The 19,510-nt window shown below is 41.0% G+C and overlaps 1 protein-coding gene across 2 annotated transcripts in view; it reads left to right on the top strand.

The window, feature by feature from the left end:
* LOC127420680 (regulating synaptic membrane exocytosis protein 2-like) overlaps nt 1-19,510 on the top strand; it is a 240,201-nt gene that overhangs the window by 89,552 nt on the left and 131,139 nt on the right. The window contains exons 1-5 of one of the 2 annotated variants that reach the window (XM_051663138.1): nt 6,292-6,592; nt 10,335-10,399; nt 13,122-13,241; nt 14,699-14,798; nt 16,490-16,613. In XM_051663138.1, coding sequence (XP_051519098.1) covers nt 10,340-10,399; nt 13,122-13,241; nt 14,699-14,798; nt 16,490-16,613 — 404 coding nt within the window. In that variant the 5' untranslated portion in view covers nt 6,292-6,592; nt 10,335-10,339. Of the gene's footprint in view, nt 1-6,291; nt 6,593-10,334; nt 10,400-13,121; nt 13,242-14,698; nt 14,799-16,489; nt 16,614-19,510 lie in introns of those variants that run through there. The other variant, XM_051663141.1, reaches the window with a different exon arrangement.

The following is a 19,510-nucleotide window of genomic DNA, read 5'->3' on the forward strand; positions in this document are numbered from 1 at the left end:
CGCCTGGTTCAACCCGAGGCATTGGTCACAACTAAAACGGTGAAGGTGAAATGTGTACACGGGGATATTCACAAGTATCCGGTGGTGACACTGACAATTAAATTTCGGGGGAAAAAGCATAGAGTGGAGGCCGCGGTTAGTTCCCGCCTCACCCATCCGCTGATTTTGGGGACTGATTGGCCTGATTTTAGAGTTTTATTAAAGGGAATTTGCACGGATGGGTCCTGTACGAAAATAGGGAGATGTGTGATGTGCGATGCTCTGGCAGGGGAGGTGGAGCTGGGGCTGTCCTCGACAGCTCCACGTCATAATGACGAGAGAGGGGGAGAGGCTGCAGCCCCTCCCCTTCTCAGGGAATTCCCTGATGGGGATTTACCTTTGGAGCAGTCACGAGACGAAACCCTCAAACACACCTTTGACCAAGTGAGAGTCATCGATGGTCAACGACTCCAGCCTGACATCGCCCTTTCATACCCCTATTTTGCAATTATAAATGAGCGGTTGTATCGAGTGACACAGGACACTTGGACCAAAGAGGATACAACCCAACTTTGGATTCCAAGGAGCCGTCAGGAAATGGTATTCCAGGCGGCTCATTATAATCCCATGGCGGGTCACCTAGGAGAAAGGAAAACACTGAACCGTCTAATAGCCCGTTTCTATTGGCCGGGCATTGGCGGCGATGTCCGCAGGTGGTGTGCGGCATGCCGCGAATGCCAGCTGGTTAACCCACCGGCCACCCCAAAAGCGCCATTGCGCACTCTCCCTCTGATCGAGGTTCCCTTTGAGAGAATTGGAATGGACCTCATCGGGCCATTAGAACGGTCAGCACGCGGACATCGCTTTGTATTGGTCCTAGTGGACTATGCAACGCGATATCCGGAAGCAGTGCCTCTTCGCAACATCTCAGCACACAGTGTTGCGGAGGCACTCTTCAAAATAGTCTCCCGGGTGGGGATTCCGAAAGAAATCCTCACCGATCAGGGCACAACATTTATGTCACGGACACTACGCGAACTGTACAAGTTGTTAAATATTAAATCAATTCGCACCAGTGTATACCATCCTCAAATGGATGGCCTGGTGGAACGATTTAATAAAACCCTCAAAAACATGATTCGTAAGTTCGTGCACGATGATTCTAGAAATTGGGATAAATGGCTCGACCCCCTGTTATTTGCAGTACGAGAGGTCCCGCAAGCCTCCACTGGCTTCTCCCCATTCGAGCTGCTGTATGGGTGACGCCCACGCGGCGTGCTTGATGTATTGCGAGAGGCCTGGGAGGAGGGACCTTCAAACAGTAAAAATGAAATTCAGTACGTTCTTGATCTTCGAACAAAACTCCACTCTTTGGGGCAACTAACACAGGAGAATTTGTTCCAAGCTCAAGAACGACAGCGCCGACTGTATGACAGGGGAACTCAGCTAAGGGAATTTGCACCGGGAGATAAAGTACTTGTATTGCTTCCCACATCGAGCTCTAAATTACTCGCCAAGTGGCAAGGACCCTTTGAGGTCACACGACGAGTGGGGGATCTCGATTATAAGGTTAAACGAACCAATAGAGGGGACGCTCGTCAAATATACCACCTCAATCTCCTGAAATTGTGGAGGGAGGTGGTTCCCGTGACGTTGGCTACGGTAGTTCCCGAGAAGGCGGAGCTCGGACTGGAGGTGAGTTCAAAACATAAACAGTTCACCCCGGTCATTTGCGGAGACCACCTCTCACCGAGCCAACTCGCGGAGGTTGCTAGGTTGCAACAGGAGTTTGCAGATGTGTTCTCCCCTCTATCGGGACGTACAAACCTCATCCATCACCACATCGAGACTGAGCCGGGGGTCGTGGTACGTAGCCGCCCCTATCGACTACCCGAACACAAGAAGAAAATTGTTCGGGAAGAATTGGATGCGATGGGGGTAATAGAAGAATCCCACAGTGATTGGTCCAGCCCAGTTGTTCTAGTACCTAAGAGCGACGGGTCTGTGCGATTCTGTGTGGATTATAGAAAAGTCAACGCGGTGTCTAAATTTGATGCATATCCAATGCCTCGCGTTGATGAGTTGCTCGATCGGTTGGGCACTGCTCGTTTTTATTCGACATTGGATTTGACGAAGGGTTATTGGCAGATCCCCTTGACACCAATTTCCCATGAGAAAACCGCCTTCTCCACACCGTTTGGATTACACCAATTTGTGACACTTCTGTTCGGTTTGTTTGGAGCCCCGGCTACGTTTCAGCGTCTCATAGACCAAATCGCATTCAGCTTAGGCCGCTGCCTATTTAGATGACATCATCATTTATAGCAATGATTGGCAGTGGCATATGCAACATCTGAGGGTGGTTCTGAGATCGCTGCGCTGAGCGGGACTCACAGCGAATCCGAAGAAGTGCGCGATTGGACGGGTGGAGGTACGGTATCTGGGGTTCCACTTGGGCCACGGGCAGGTGCGTCCCCAAATTGACAAGACAGCGGCGATTGCGACCTGCCCGAGACCCAAGACCAAAAAGAGGGTGAGACAGTTCCTGGGGCTGGCTGGCTATTATAGAAGGTTCGTACCTAATTATTCGGACGTCACCAGCCCGCTGACTGATCTCACTAAAAAGGGAGCTCCAGATCTGGTCCAGTGGACGGAGCAGTGTCAACGGGCGTTCACGCAAGTTAAAGCTGCACTTTGCGGGGGGCCGCTTTTACACTCGCCTGACTTCTCTCTCCCTTTTGTTTTACAGACAGATGCTTCAGACTGGGGGCTGGGGGCTGTACTCTCACAGGTGGTGGAGGGGGAGGAGCGCCCAGTGCTGTACATTAGCCGTAAGCTCTTGTTAAGGGAAACTAAGTACAGCACCGTGGAAAAGGAGTGCCTCGCCATCAAGTGGGCGGTCCTCACTCTCCGATACTACCTGCTGGGGCGGGCCTTCACCATCTGCTCGGATCACGCCCCATTCCAGTGGCTCCACCGCATGAAAGATACTAACGCCCGGATCACCCGTTGGTATCTGGCTCTTCAGCCGTTTAAGTTCAAGGTGGTCCACAGACCGGGGGCACAGATGGCTGTCGCCGACTTCCTTTCCAGGAATGGGGGGGAGTGGTAGGCAGGCCGGATGCCGCCCCGGCCTGAGTCGGGCGGTAGGGATATGTGGCAGCGGGGGCGTGGTCAAGCATCTCTCCGGAGAGAGAGAAAGCGGTAAGGGCGCTTACACCTGAGCTAAATTATGTCTAACACCTGTCTCTAATTTCAGTGAGCACGGGGAGAGCGGCATAAATAGAGACACACCGCAAATAGAAGAGAGAGAGAGCCTGGGCACGACAGACCCGAGCAAGAAGCAAAGAGTTTTTATTACAAATGATGAGAGTTTATTTTGTGAAGCGGTGTGTGATTGTTGGTTAACTTAGTGCATAACGCAAAGACTGTGAGACTGTAATTTGTGCTGCAGAGAGAGAAAATAAATCCTTACCTGAACCAGGAAAGCTGCTTCTCGCCTCCTCCTTACATATACATACACACAGAAAAAGTTATGCCACGTTTTTATCTGTCAAAACGTTGCTGACGCCATCCTACCTGTGTCTGTTCTGCCGCAATCCAAAAAGAGAAGAGATCTTGAAGATCGACCTACAGTACAGTGTGTCTAATATAGCCGTCAAAAGGCTATATCTACATTTTGATGATGAATTAAAGTGACGAGCTAACCTACAGATTTCTTTTCCATCCAGGTGGTCTCAGACCAATTGTTTTGGTGAGGATCTGAGTGTGATTGCCATATTTATATATGCCTATATGAACCGAACCAAGGGAGAATATGCACCAGGTTCCAAAAAACAAATGCTCCAAACAAGCCAGGTGTGAAAACACCCTTAGGAAGTGGTTCATGGAGTAAATTTACCTTGTGAAAATGCATGATTGTGTATTTATCCCTTCAGGCTTGCTGAAAAAAAAAAAGTGTATGTCCATATGCGGCTTTCAGTGAGTAAAGAAATTCCATAAAAAAAGACTGTTGAGTCTTGGCTTTCTGATGTCAACTTAGTGTAGGACAAAAAAGCAGGAATAAATGCTTGGTGACAGAATCACTATGGAGTGCGATGAAAATGATCAGATCAGTTTGACGTCTTGTAAGTTCTTTAGTAAAAGAAGAAACTCATTGGTCACTTGACGAGAACACAAGACCCCAACTCTGCAACAGAAAGATTTTTTTGTAACAGTTTTGATGTGCTTTTCCATTGTTGGAACCAGTAACTCAGCAGAAAGTCCCGAAGGTCAAGTGATTAATGACCCCCTGTTAGAGATGCTAATGTGCGCTTTGGCTCTCTCCGCCTGGCTGTCGATTATGTTAATGAAGCTCACACCTGAAAATCATTGGGAAAATTGGCTAGTGTGGCATCGGCTTAAGACGGCTTAAGACAGCTTCCCTTAGTTACTGTTGCTGACACCATTAAGCTTTCCTATTGGCATATCTATCTATCTATCTATCTAATACACACACACACACACACACACACACACACACATATATATATATATATATATATATATACTGAATAATAATTACACACTGGCGGCCAAAAGTTTGGAATAATGTACAGATTTAGCTGTTTCGGAAGGAAATTGGCACTTTAATTCACCAAAGTGGCATTCAACTGATCACAAAGTATAGTCAGGACATTACTGATGTAAAAAACAACACCATCACTATTTGAAAAAAGTCATTTTTGATCAAATCTAGACAGGCCCCATTTCCAGCAGCCATCACTCCAACACCTTATCCTTGAGTAATCATGCTAAATTGATCATTTGGTACTAGAAAATCATTTGCCATTATATCAAACACAAATATAATGGCAAAGCTATTTAGTTCATTACATGAAGCTTAACATTGTCTTTGTGTTTGTTTTTGAGTTGCCACAGTATGCAATAGACTGGCATGTCTTAAGGTCTATATTAGGTCAAAAATGGCAAAAAAAGAAACAGCTTTCTCTAGAAATTCATCAGTCAATCATTGCTTTGAGGAATGGAGTCTATACAATGCTTAAAATTGCCAAAAAACTGAAGATTTCATACAAAGGTGTACACTACAGTCTTCAACGACAAAGGACAACTGGCTCTGACAAGGACAGAAAGAGATGTGGAAGGCCAGATGTACAACTAAACAAGAGGATAAGTACATCAGAGTCTCTAGTTTGAGAAATAGACGGCTCACATGTCCTCAGCTGACAGCTTCATTGAATTCTACCTGCTCAACACCAGTTTCATGTACAACAGTAAAGAGAAGACTCAGGGGTGCAGGCCTTATGGGAAGAATTGCAAAGAAAAAGCCACTTTTGAAACAAAAACAAAAAGAAAATGTTAGAGTGGGCAAAGAAACACAGACATTGGACAACAGATAATTGGAAAAGAGTGTTATGGATCTTAACCCCATTGAGCTTTTGTGGGATCAGCTAGACTGTAAGGTGTGTGAGAAGTGCCCGACAAGACAGCCACATCTATGGCAAGTGCTCCAGGAAGCATGGGGTGAAATGTCACCTGAGTATCTGGACAAACTGACAGCTAGAATGCCAAGGACACCCATTAACTCTATCTGACCTCAGAAGAGGGGCACAGCTCTTGACTGTAGACATGAAGGAGCCTGATCTCTGACAAGCTTATCTTTCCATCGGGTGTCATTGGACATATGTCAGTCTGTAACTGACAAGCAAATCTGATTGGTTTAAAGTGCTCAATTCCCTCCCCACTTGGAAAAAGAGAAAAGGATTTGGTCAAATTAGCAAACTGGTGGAGGCGCACACCGAGACGCTACACTGTGTGAAGCCCGGGAAAATGGTGGTATGTGGATATTTTTGTTGCGCCATAAACAATTGCATTACTCTGATTGTTTTACTGCTGTGTACTTTGGAGTATTTCTCCCCAAAAAATGAGTGAGGACTTCTAACTTACTGTTGGCTCTTGACTCTGAACTTTTACTTTCGGGTTAAACTATTTACAAGGTTTGGATTACAAAAAGAATCAGGAGTGGTTTGCTGGTTGTGGTTGTTCACAAGTGGTTGAGGCCCATGCCTGGGATTGTCAAACCGTGAGCAAGCTGTAGGGGTGCTCAGAGTCAGGGATCAGCCCAGCAAACTCTGGGAAACAGTCCGTTGTGATGCGGGGACTATGTAGGGCAGGGTGTTTGAGCTGGCTTACAAGAATAACGGTAAGCTCATTATTCTAAGGCATGAAGGAGCAATGAGAGAGAGAGAGAGAGTGGGGGAAGGAGCTATATACAGGGAGAAGCACTCAGAAAAGATGGTAGATGGTTGGGTTTAACGTGTCCCAAAAAGGGCACAGACGCTGAAGTGCTGACTAAGGTGTGATTTCAGGAGCAGCAACTGAGTTCTGGTCATCATCTTTGTGGATGCGGTCAAATAAATCAGCTTTGTGGAAGTTCAACTTGCCAAGGTTTGGAAAGGCTGGTGCAGCAAAGACAGATTATCAACAATATATTTGGACTACACAGAACAGATCCTTTTTCTTGAAGACACTGGGGAAGGAGCTTGGAAGAATGGCAAATGCTTCTGGTTTGTGAGGCATGGTGTATGTTAAGACAAGAGTAATGTCTGCTGATGTAAGCTTACTTTTACAATGCTTATTCTTGACATAGTAGAGTGCAGATATCACCACATGCTGGCAGGAAAATTGGGGGCAGGATGATGCAATGTTGATGGTTATAATCAGATTTGTGTGGTATTAATGTGTAAATGCCATATAGTAGGCTACTTTTCCTTTTCCCTTATTTATTATATCGCCTTTGAAATATAACACTGAAGTGGCTGAAGTTCAGGATGGATAATACCCATATTTTTCATATTATAAACAGATAGCTTCAAATGTATTGTTCATTCTGAACTGATGGTAAACATTGTTAGATCAGTGGTGAACGGGACCTTGTGTTTGGTTTTGTACTGGTAAGGTGTGTCTTTGTCGAATCCCATCTGCCTGCTAAGCCATGTGTACTTGTCATGCTGATACAAATGAAAAAAAAAAAAAACTACAGTCAGTGTTGGGGAACATTACTTTTAAAAGTAATGTGCTATTTTATTGCCTTACACCTAGTGATGTCAAAAGTACAGGTACAACGGTACCAGGTCGATAATAAAATAAAAAGATGTAACGATACCAATGTTTCTACAGTACTGGTAGTACCGAGCACTGTCTCAGCTCGTTCCCCATTTGCGGAGTGACTGACACCCGGATGCTTTTAATTGCTCACGTGCATTTGCATGTGTGTTCTGATACTCCTTTTATGCAGAAATGGACAATTAATCAAATTAAAATTGTGATATGTCCTAGTGTGATTATTAAACTGCAAATGGATGTGATTTAATCAAATTAATATACAGTCTGCATGTGTTGCACGCTGCAAAGTGAATGTGTGAAGCCGCTTATTTGCTGAAAACACCATATTTTATAAGCCTTGCACGTTGTGGTTATTGTAGTAGATCACAGAAGAGAGTGCTCATTTACTGTGACGTGCAGTGCCTGCAGACTATATACTTGTATAATTAAATAGCATCCTTTTGCGCTTTAATAACCATACTGGGTCATATAACCAACGTCTTATCTGGAAGTGTGAAACTACCGTCAAAAATACAGAACCAGAGTAATAGTTCAATTAACAAAAACGTCAAAATAAAAGTTTGATTCAAAATAAAACCTTGACTCGTGTAATTTATTATTATTATTATTATTATTATTATTGAACTTATATCTCACAAGCAAGAGTGCTGTTGTACTGAACAGAAGTTTTCATCAATGTTTTCATTAATAATGTGATGCGCTGTTGTGCAGCACTTTATTTGACAAAAATAAGACCATTGTTGTGTTTTAGATTATTTTGTGAGGATCTTTACTAAAGCACTTCATTTTAAAAAAAAAGAAAGAATTGTTTTGTTGTTCTATTTCATATGTGTTTTATTTGATTCATTTGATCAGACACAATTTTGATTATGAAATTTAATTACACTTTAAAACATGGAATTCATGAAAAAATTGGAAAATGTGTAATTTAGGGGAAAAAACTATGGAATTTCAAACAAATTAAACTGATTTCAAAGGGTCCTACTTAAAGGGATAGTTCACCCAAAAATAAAAATTAAATAAAAAATACACACCCTCATGCCATGCCAGATTTGTATGATTTTATTTCTTCTGCAGAGCACAAATGAAGATTTTTAGAAGAATATTTTAGCTCTGTTGGTCCTCACAGTGCAAGTGAATGGTGACCAGAACTCAGAAGGTCCAAAAAGCACATAAAGGCAGCATAAAAGTAATCCACAAGACTCCTGTGGTTAAATCCATATCCTCGGAAGTGATATGATAGGTGTGGGTGAGAAACAGATCAATATTTAAGTCCTTTTTTACTATAAATCTCCACCTTTGACCAGTCCCAACCAGTAGGTGGCTGAATGTGAAAGTGAAAGTCACTTCCACACCAGAATGTGGAATTGAAATTGAAAGTGTTGATTTTCAGTGAAAAAGGACTTAAATATTAATCTGTTTCTCACCCACACCTATCATATCTCTTCTGAAGACATGGATTTAACCACTGGAGTCATATAGATTACTTTTATACTGCCTTTATGTGTTTTTTGGACCTTCAAAGTTCTGGTCACCATTCACTTTAATTTTATGGACCTACAGAGCTGAAATATTGTTTAAAAATCTTCATTTGTGTTCTGCAGAGGAAAGAAAGTCACACACATCTGGGATGACATGAGGGTGAGTAAATGATGAGAGAATTTTCATTTTTGGGTGAACTATCCCTTTAAAAAAACTTGAAACAATGTTTTACTTAACTGAAAAACACTCATAGGAAACTTTAAAAAATGAAATTTTTATAGGCTAAAGAAGCGTGTTTAATATCTATTTTTCTGTGATATCGAAATTGGTATCGTGAATCTGGAATTTTTACTGGTATCGGTTTCGACTACTGAAATTTTGGTATCATGACAACACTAGTTAATCCTAAAAAAAATGTGATGTACCTTTTAAACTTTGCATTAGTATAGTCACCAAAAAGGTTTCCAGCATCCAGTGGAATGCTAAATCCAAAAGATGAAATTGGACAAATGAATGTGTGACAGAGGGGTTTGCTTTAAAACTCTCTTTTAAAATATAGAGAGAAGCCTAATTTTTGCTAGAATTGGAAAACAATGCCAAACAGATAGAATAGATTAAGACATATTTTTGAATGATTGTTTATTTATTTATTAATGTAAAATGTTACTTGAAATGTGTGACCCCCAACAGTACACAATAGATGTACACTCATTCTTTGTGGGATGTAAAAAGATGTCGTTTTTTTTATTTTTTATAAGTTTATAACATGCCAGATTATACACTGAAGACTGTCTCGTTGCCCTGAAATTGCAGAGGAACACCTTGTTAATATCAGTGTCAGTTCTTGCTCCATACAGCAAGGGAAAACAGCCAATCAAATAAAGTCTGAGGCTAATCATTTATATTGAATGAGCAGTGTAACCTTAAACCACTGACTTGGGCCTTCAGGGACTTTTTCATGAGGTTAGGCAGTCTCTTGAAAAAATTGGTTTTGTTTTGCAGACAATACAAAGTATGACATCAGTTGTACCAAATCATACGCAATCAGAAATAGATAACATCCTACTTAGGAGTGAGTAATGCTGGTTAAATTTATATATAAATGTGTTAACCGGTGTAACATTTTGAGGATGAAAAATACTGCTGTGTAGTAGGGACTGTGGATTCCGCATTTACATTTAGAAAGAAAATGACGAAGAGCTTGTTAAAAAAGCTCTGTCCTCAATCCTAAATTTGATTCTTTTTTTCAGAGGTTTTGGAATCACATTCTGTGAAAATGTCTACACAGGATAATGTGTTATAAAACATGCAATATATATTATTGCTTATTTTGCTCACCCTTAATCATAGCATTGTTTACTATGATACTGAAACATGTTATAGACATATTCTTGGACATCCTTGGACATTCAACATAGTATCAAAGCATTTATTGTCTTGATCTCTCTGCATTTTGATCCTCTACATAGATTGTAAATTGTAACCTACTCAAAGTTAGGGTACTTATTGTCTCCTGGTTCATGCTTGTTTTATGTAAACACATGTTGATATCTATACTGTTGCTTTCCATTTACTTTGCAAATAGGTAAATATTAAAACAGAAAATAATCATGTAAGCATTCACTTGTTATATGCATTAAGAACGTGTAGAGTGAGAAAGTGTGTGAGTAAATGAATGTTGGTCTGCATTTTAAATATGTAAGTTCATTCCTGTTTACACAAGAGTGTGTGTTTGCCTTTTCTATCAGGAGATATGGATGGTCACTGGTGGGACCATGCGTCTTGGCATAGCGAGGCCTCCTCTTTGTCCATGGTGAGGCATTTCCCCCTTGTTTAATTGACCTCTGCATGTGTTTTCTCCTCCTTTTTTATATCATCCATAACTTATAGGCGACATTCAAAGGGGAAAAAGAAAAACATATGAGCAGGCATATTTTTTGGACACCAATTACACCCCATCTGAGAGGCAAAAGACAGTGGTGCGATTTTGGGACCATTCCCGTGAGGAGGCGGCGGAGTGGTGCGAGCTGCAGGTCAAAGATTCAGGGGTTGACACATGCAGTAGCACCACGCTAAACGAGGAGCATAGCCATAGCAACAAGGTACTGAGACAACTTCCTACAGCCTGTTTCTCACTTCCTGTGACCTCACAACTGACCTGCTCGACTCACTCACTGTCTCTTTCTGACACTAGAGGGGACTCTACTAATACTTCCTCTCAAAAGAGAGGAGAACCGTCTTGTTTGCTTTGCTCCACTATCTCTGGCTGAAAAGTGGTAACATCCTAACACCCCAAAAAATTAATGACAACCCCTTGACTCTGTTTTGCTCCATATGCTGCATGCTTCTCGAAGCGGACGAATGCTCCATTCTGATTGCAACGCTTTCCTCACTTGGTCACTTCACCTTTCCACACTTATTTCCCCCTTTGGGATTTCCTGACATGATTTTTCCACGCTATCCTTCAGTCTCAGCTTAAACACAGGGTTAGTCTAGTGTGGGAATCAGTCTTGTACTAAGCAGTTGTTTTTCTTTTTCCCTTTTCATTGTCTCATGCTTCATGCTGTCCTTTGCTGTCCTGTCTTTTGTTTTAGTTGTTCGTTCACTGCATATTTTGCAATAGTTAATAAAAGTAACTTGCTACATCTGTGCTGCTTGAGGTTGTGAGCGCAGTTTTCTTTGCTTTTCTGCTGTAGCCTACTAATGAATTGATCTGGTTTTGCTTCAGGACCCAAATTTTACTTTGGACATCATGTGGCGAACCAACATAGTACCGAAACTGTACAAAAGTAAATACAATCATATTTAAAATCAAACCCAGAATTGGTTTTATATTGGTTTCTTACACTGTGTCCTCTCCAGGTACAATGGAATAATTCAACAAGTTGTGACCTCAGTTGTACAATGCCCCTATCTGGCATTTTGTTCGAAAATGAGTTTAAGAAATATTCCAGGTTCAATAAAAGTTAAAGGGATGGTTCACCCAAAAAAAAATAAAAAATAAATCTCTCATCATTTACTCACCATCATGCCATTCCAGATATGTATGACTTTATTTCTTTTGCAAAACACAAACAAAGATTTTTAGATGAATATCTCAACTCTGTTGGTCCATGGTCCAATGCAAGAGAATGGTGACCAGAACTCGGAAGGTCCAAAAAGAAGCGAAATAATAGGTGTGAAAGAAACAGAGATCAATATTAAAATATTTTTTTTACAATCAATCTCCACCTTTGACCAGCTTTGACCAGTAGGTGGCTGAATGTGAAAGTGAAAGTCACTTAACACCAGAATGTAGAAGTAAAAGTGAAAGTGTAGATTTTCAGTAAAAAGGACTTAAATATTGATCTATTGTTTTACCCATACCTATCATATCTCATCTGAAGACATGGATTAAACCACTGGAGTCCCTTGGATTACTTTTATGCTGCTTTTATGTCCCTTTTGGACCTTCAGAGTTCTGGTCACCATTCACTTGCATTGTGAGTACCAACAGAGCTAAAATATTCTTAAAAAATATTTGTGTTTTGCAGAAGAAAGAAAGTCTGGGATGGCATTAGGGTGAGTAAATGATGAGAGAATTTTCCTTTTTTGGTGAACTATCCCTTTAAGCTTAATCAGAAGCATTTGTAGCATAATGTTGCCACAGAAAATAATTTCAATTCGTCCCTTGATTATTTTAGAAAAAGCAAAAACTCTGACTCTGATGGAAGAGAGTGCTTATTTCACTTTGTGATCGTAGTATTATAAGGTTCTATTGCCACTTTTGACTTTTACAATGAAAGGCTAATGTACTATTTCAAAGGTATAGCAACAAGACAAAAACATACATGTTAACATGATTTAAGTGTGATCAATCTTATGTTCTACATGATTTTAGTGTGATAAAATCGATTACAGGGTTTACCGTCATTAAGTCGTCATTGCAACAAGGTTTTAATATTGGATATAACTTTACACAGATAGGGTTAGTAAGCAATTTTATCACTCTAAAATCATGCTAACACAAATAATGTTTACACTTACTGTGGCTAAACCTTTGAAAAATTGTGTATTTTAGCACTGATGTAAATCATTGTTGAGAGTTGTTGTCCACAGAATGCTGTGCTTGGTGCCCATCACCTTGTGCTGTCTTCTGTGTCCACTCTTGTTGAACACACAAACTGACCGCTACAGAAGGAAAACTCCCTACAATTAAAATTCTTTTGGATACAAATACTTACATGCTGTTTTCAAATTCCATTGAAGTGATAGAAACCCCCCCCCCAAAAAAAATATCATAATTTATTCAACCTCATGTCATTCTGTTTTCATTATAAGCTGATAAAATGCTACTATACCAAACTGCAACTATACCTTTCTTTCTTGACATGCCATTTTAATGGACAGTAGGGACGGTTTGTGTCTTCACAGAAACAAGAGTTCACCCTCCTCCTTTAACCCCTGAGTTTGTGTGTGTGTGTGTGTGTGTGTGTAATGTGCAGTGTGGACGCTTGTATTAAAACCAGAGGTGTATTGTCACTTTGAACCTGTAGCACCCGGTGACATGGCAACCATCCAAAGATGGAGAGCGCCTAATAGGGCGTGTAGTGCTAAACAAACGGATGAAAGATGGCACGGTGCCCCGAGATACAGGGGCACTGCTAGGCCTCAAGGTAAGAGACGTCCAAATCCTGTCAAAGTTCACTCATTATAAAGCCATGCAAAAGACAATTTAAAGGGATAGTTCACCCAAAAATGAAAATTCTTTCATCATTTACTCACACTCATGGCATCCCAGATGTGTATGACTTTCTTCTGCAGAACACAAATGAAGATTTTTATAACAATATCTCAGCTCTGTAGGTCCATACAATGCAAGTGAATGGTGGCCAAAACTTTGAAGCTCCAAAAAGCCCATAAAGGCAGCATAGAAGTTATCCATTCGACTCAAGTGGTTAAATCCATATCTTCAAAAGCGATATAATAGGTGTGGGTGAGAAACAAATGCCTCAAGCACAAGGAAGTGTAATCAAGCTTGAAATAATGATTGTGCATAGAGATTGCAATGGCAAGAAAAAGGAGTTATATTTTGGTTTGTTCTCACCCAAAAGTAACTGGATCACTTCAGAAGACATGGATTAAACCACTGGAGTTTTATGCTGCCTTTATGTGCTTTTTGGCCCTTCAAAGTTCTGGTCACCATTCACTTACATTGTATGGCCCAACAGAGCTGAAATATTTTTCTAAAAATCTTCATTTGTGTTCTGCAGAAGAAAGAAATTCATACACATCTGGGATGGCATGAGCGTGAATAAATTATGAGAGAATTTTCATTTTTGGGTGAACTAACCCTTTAATAAATGTTTCAATAATTTAATTCACACATAATAATGAAGAAATGTCTGTTGTTTGTGTCCTGTCCTGATACTAGGGTTAGTCGACTCCCCATCACTATTTAAGGGTGTTGTTTGGCACGACATGCAGCAAAACTTTTAACAGTGACTATATTTGCAATACAGCATGACTTGAGTGCCTTACTGCTTTTATAATATGGTTGCAACCTAAAAAACAATTTTTACAATCATTTTAGGACACAAAATAGAACTCACATTTTCTTCAAAATCATTTAAAAATTTTAAAAAGTGCCATCATTCCACTAAAAGATATATGTAGTTCCTGACATAGTAACAGTAACAACATAATATTATTTTATGGATTCTGTGCTGTGATGTGGATTACAAGTGTTTTGCAGATTCATCAATACTGTATTGACCAATCAGCATCCTGCACAGAAACTACCAGTTTTATAATTGCATTGTTGGAACACATGGTAGTCGTTACAACATTTAGCAAATTGGATCTTAACCCAGCATACGACTCCCTATCGGGCCCTTACTGCCAAAAAAACTCAACAAGGCCAGATGTCATTATTGTTAACTGGCAATCATATCAGTCAAAGAGAACAGGTTTCCCTGTCGACCCAAGTATTATAACCCATTTTCATAAAAATTAGCACCATTTGAACAGAATACTACAACTTCAACTGCACTAATGAAATTTAGGTTTTACACATTTCAATGACATTTCATGTAGAGCATGTTTTATTTTGAGTGTCCATTGTCTATTGCAGGTGGTGGGAGGGAAGATGACAGAGTCTGGGAGACTTTGTGCTTTCATCACGAAGGTGAAGAAAGGAAGTCTGGCAGATACTGTCGGCCATCTGAGACCAGGTGAACACACCCATTAAGATAACTACTAAACACTTTCTGTGCTGTTGTGATGATATTCTGTATTTGCTTGTTAGTATGCTTTAGAGTTAACCTTAAAGACCCAGTAAGGTTTGGGTTCAACAAACACTATTTCTTTTTTGGTGTTTTTGTTTTCTAAATTTCAGTTTGCGCATTTTTTGTTAGTACATCACATATCAAAAACATATTCACTGCCTGGCCAAAAAAAAAGTTGCATACTCTAATATTTCATTGGACCGTCTTTAGCTTTGATTACGGTGTGCATTTGTCGTGGCATTGTTTCGACAAACTTATGCAACGTCACAACATTTATGTCCGTCCAGAGTTGCATTAATTTTTGGTTGAGATCTTGTATTGATGACAGGAGAGTCGAACCCCTCTGTAAAGTCTTCTCCAGCACATCCCAAAGACTTTTAATGGGGTTAAGGTCAGGACTCAGTGGTGGCCAAATCATGTGTGAAAATGATTCCTCATGCACCCTGAACCACTCTTTCACAATTTTAGCCCAATAAATCTTTGCATTGTCATCCTGGAATATGCCCGTGTCGTCAGGGAAGAAAAAAATCCATTGATGGGAGAACCTGGTCATTCAGTACATTCAAGTTGTCAGCTGACTTCATTTTATTGCTGCATAACGTTGCTGAGCCTAGACCTGACCAATTGAAGCAACCCCAGATCATAATACTACCTCTAGAGGCTTGTACAGTGGGCACTATGCATGACGGGTGCATCGCTTCATGCGCTTCCCTTCTTTCCTTGACGTGCCCATCGCTATGGAATAGGGTAAATCTGGACTCATCAGACCACATGACCTTTTTCCATTGCTCCATAATCCAGTCTTTATGCTCCCTAGCAAATTGAAGTTGTTTTTTCTGATTAGCCTCACTAACAATTGGCTTTCTTGTGGCCACACAGCTGTTTAGTCCCAAACCTGTAAGTTCTCGTCGCACTGAGCATGAGGAAATGCTCTTACTTTCACTGTTAAACAGAGCTGTGAGTTCTACTGTCGATTTTTTTCGATGTGACTTCACGATCATTCAAGATTTTTTTTCGACCACATTTCTTCGCAAAGCTGACAGTTCATCACTATCCTTCCAAGTTTTAATAATGTGTTGGACAGTTCTTAACCCAATTTAAGTTATTTCAGCCAATTTTGCCCCTTTTGAAACACAGTAATATCTTTTCCACGACCACGGGTTACGTCTTCCGACATGGTTGTTAAAGAAATGAGAAGCTACACACTGAATCAGTTAGGGTTAAAAGAATTGATGCCAGCATACCATATTAATCACTGCAATAGTGATCCAATCATAGGCTCTTAAGTATCTGCTTATTTAAATCCGAACTGCAACTTTTTTTTTGGCCAGGCAGTGTAGGTCAAAGCACAATTCCAGCATGGCAAATGTACAGTAGTAGTACGTCTGGAAATGTAACTGCACTACACACCTGCATACCAACAAAAAATGCTGTACTTCATCAACAGTCAATGGATTAAGGACTAAAAGCCTTAAAACTCCAATAAAGGCACATATAAATAAGTTAAATATACAAATACTACAACTTCATTTAACTTTACATCTTTACAACCAAGTGCGTTCACAGTGTAAGTGCAATGACAACAAAGACTGAATATATTCTATGTTGTTGACACATTGTATTGTGTCTGTCCTCAGGTGATCAGGTTCTAGAGTGGAACGGGAGGGTCTTGCAGGGAGCCACATTCAAGGAAGTTTACAATATCATTTTAGAATCCAAGCCTGAGCCGCAGGTGGAGCTGGTGGTCTCACGGCCCATTGGGTGAGTTCAAGTGACTGATGGATCATTACTCTGCATGTCAGATCAGGGGCGTAGAGCACATATCCTTGGCAATGGCACATGATGAAGAAGGATGGCCTGTGGGAGCTTAACATGTAGATGCTCACACACTCATACAGCTTAAGCATGTTCACTCACTGAAGGCTTATTTTAGGCAGTGCTTTGGGTCTCAGGTCTGTGCTTCAGGAAGGCAGCTTGACACGTATAGGAATTATAGTGTGTCTTTCATATGCAGTGCAGGCATCCCACAAAACATAAAGAATCTAGCAGCAACATGTGTACAGTTAATGCTCAGGTTTACCTTGTAGGGCTCTGTGGTATATTTCATATTTTTGATATATTGAATATTATTCTGATGGCAACATAAGGGACATTGTGAATATGGCAGTGATTGAATGCGCTTTTTATTTGGCCTATAATACATTTCCTGAAGTCTCTCCTTGTGTTATGACTCGCGAGTGCAAGACAAAGATGTTTTTATAGCATCTCTGATTTAAACCTCATTAGCAAATAAGCCGATAGGGTTGGTGAGTTTGATTAATTTCCGCAGTGGCGGATTTAGGCATGGGCGACATGGGCAGTTGCCCAGGGCGGCATCTTGCGGGGGGGGGGGGCACGAGGGGGAGTCCCCCTCCCCCCACTCGTCAACAACTTTGGGGGCATCTTGAAGCGGGTTTCGCCCAGGGTGACATACAAGCTAGAACTGCTACTAAATTTCCGTGAATGTCCGTTTCAGTGAATTGGTTCAATAGACATAATTCGTGTCATAACTGCAAAATGTACACAAATGTCCCCAAGTGGTATTTTACATGTTTTAAAATGTTTTAGTGAAAATATATGGGTAACGCTTTACAATAAGGTTCCATTTGTTAACATTAGTTAACATGAACTAACAATGAACAATACTTTTACAGCATTTATGAATCTTAATGTTAATTTAAATATATACTAATATATTTTTAAAATCAAAAGTTGTGTTTGTTAACATTAGTTAATGCACTATGAACTAACATAAACTAACAATTAATAATTTTATTTGTATTTACTTACATTAACAAAGATTAACAAATGCTGTAAAAAATATATTAAGTGTTTGTTCATGAGCCCTAATGCATTTACTAATGTGAATGAATGAAACCTTATTGTAAAGTGTTACCAATATATGTTGGTTTAATCGTTTTGTTCATGTTGATTATTTTTAACTAGATTTTTACAGCTTCATTGTACAATTTTACAGTATTAAATCTTGCATGACACAATTTGAATGTAATTGACTGAAATGGCTGTTTGGTTTAAATGATTGGTTCTCTAAATAATACAAAACAAATCACCCTTTAAGACATTTTTTTGTTTGTTTTTTTTTGTTTTTGTTTTTAATATTGCCAATAGTCTGAAAAATATAAAACTTTGATAACTTTTTAAAATATGGTTCTATTCGTTAACATTAATTAATGAATTAAGGATCATGAACTAACAATGAACTATATTTTTTTCACAGCATTGATTTATCTTGGTTAATGCTAATGTATAAATATACTATTGTTCATTGTTCTACTACTGTTGTTCATTATATGCATAATTTTGTGCATAATTCATGTTCAAAATGCAAAAACCAAAAGTTCAAAATGCATTAACGTCCTGGTTACTTTCGTAACCTCCGTTCCATCAGGGAATGGAGGTTGTGAAAGTAACCAGGACGTTCCCTATTTGTCACTCAGTGACATTGTGACGATGTAGTGACACTAGAGGTCCCTATACAAAACGCCACGACTACTGAACTGTGTTATGTGAACTGGCGGTGCGAGACGGGCAGACCTCTGTGTGCCTCATAGCCAGCGCACCAGGCCGTCACGTACCCTCCCTACGCTTTTATGAGCATTGAACGGTCCTTCGGGATCAAGTCGACTGCCCAACAAATAGGGACAGGCTAGCCCAGCCATGGCCTCTTTTTCTCATTTTTCTCCCCAAAAAGAGTGGAAGTTGTTAACCGACTGGGGGCCATAAATGTCTACGTCGGGGGGGGGAGGGTGTCACTCCCAAGGGGAAGACACCACGGAGACCACACCCTGCCCAGAGAAGGGGGGGTTATTTTGAGTGGAAATACGTCACATGGTCTTACCGAGTCTTGTCAGAAGTATGTCATGTGGAGAAGTCGCCTTGTAGGTCCTACCCAAGGGGGGGAGGAGTTTCTACAAGCATGGTGACCGGGGGCAGAGGGGCCTCTGCCCAAGGAAGATGCAGTTTACCGACAGGGAAATGATTTAGCGGAAGATATATAACATGGGGTCACCTATGGGGAACCAGCGCATGTGGAGCACCTACCCCAGTACAGGGCTTAGTTAGCACATGTACTGGGCTGGCAGCGAGTTTCCCTGCAAACTCATCTGCCACAGGGCTGAGGAAAATCATCCAGGGATCACTACTTGTGAACACGACTGGGAGTCAGAGGCGCACGTCTTCACCTCATGGGAGGGGAAAGGTGCTATACGCAAGCGGTACACCCGGCCAGCTGTCCCGGAACTTACCTGTTCAGACCTGACAACACACGGGACGAAACCGGCTCAACCCGGAGATTATAGAACCTCGCAAAGGTGTGACGTGGAAATTCCAGAGGTCTGGTCGTGGGTGCCAGATAGTGCCCTGTCCCTGCGAAAGAAGGTCCTCCCTCAGGGGAATTCACCGGGGGGGGGGGGGCTGTCACAAGAAGCATGAGGTCCGAGAACCACATCTGGTTGGGCCAGAAGGGGGCTACTAGGATGACCTGCTCCTTGTCCTCCCTGACCTTGCACAGGGTGCAAGTGCAAGTAGGCTCACTGGGGGAAACGCGTATTTGCGTAGTCCAGGGGGGACAGCTGTGTGCCAGCACGTCTGTACCGAGG

This window comes from Myxocyprinus asiaticus, chromosome 30, assembly GCF_019703515.2.
Source record: "Myxocyprinus asiaticus isolate MX2 ecotype Aquarium Trade chromosome 30, UBuf_Myxa_2, whole genome shotgun sequence".
Lineage (NCBI taxonomy): Eukaryota > Metazoa > Chordata > Actinopteri > Cypriniformes > Catostomidae > Myxocyprinus > Myxocyprinus asiaticus.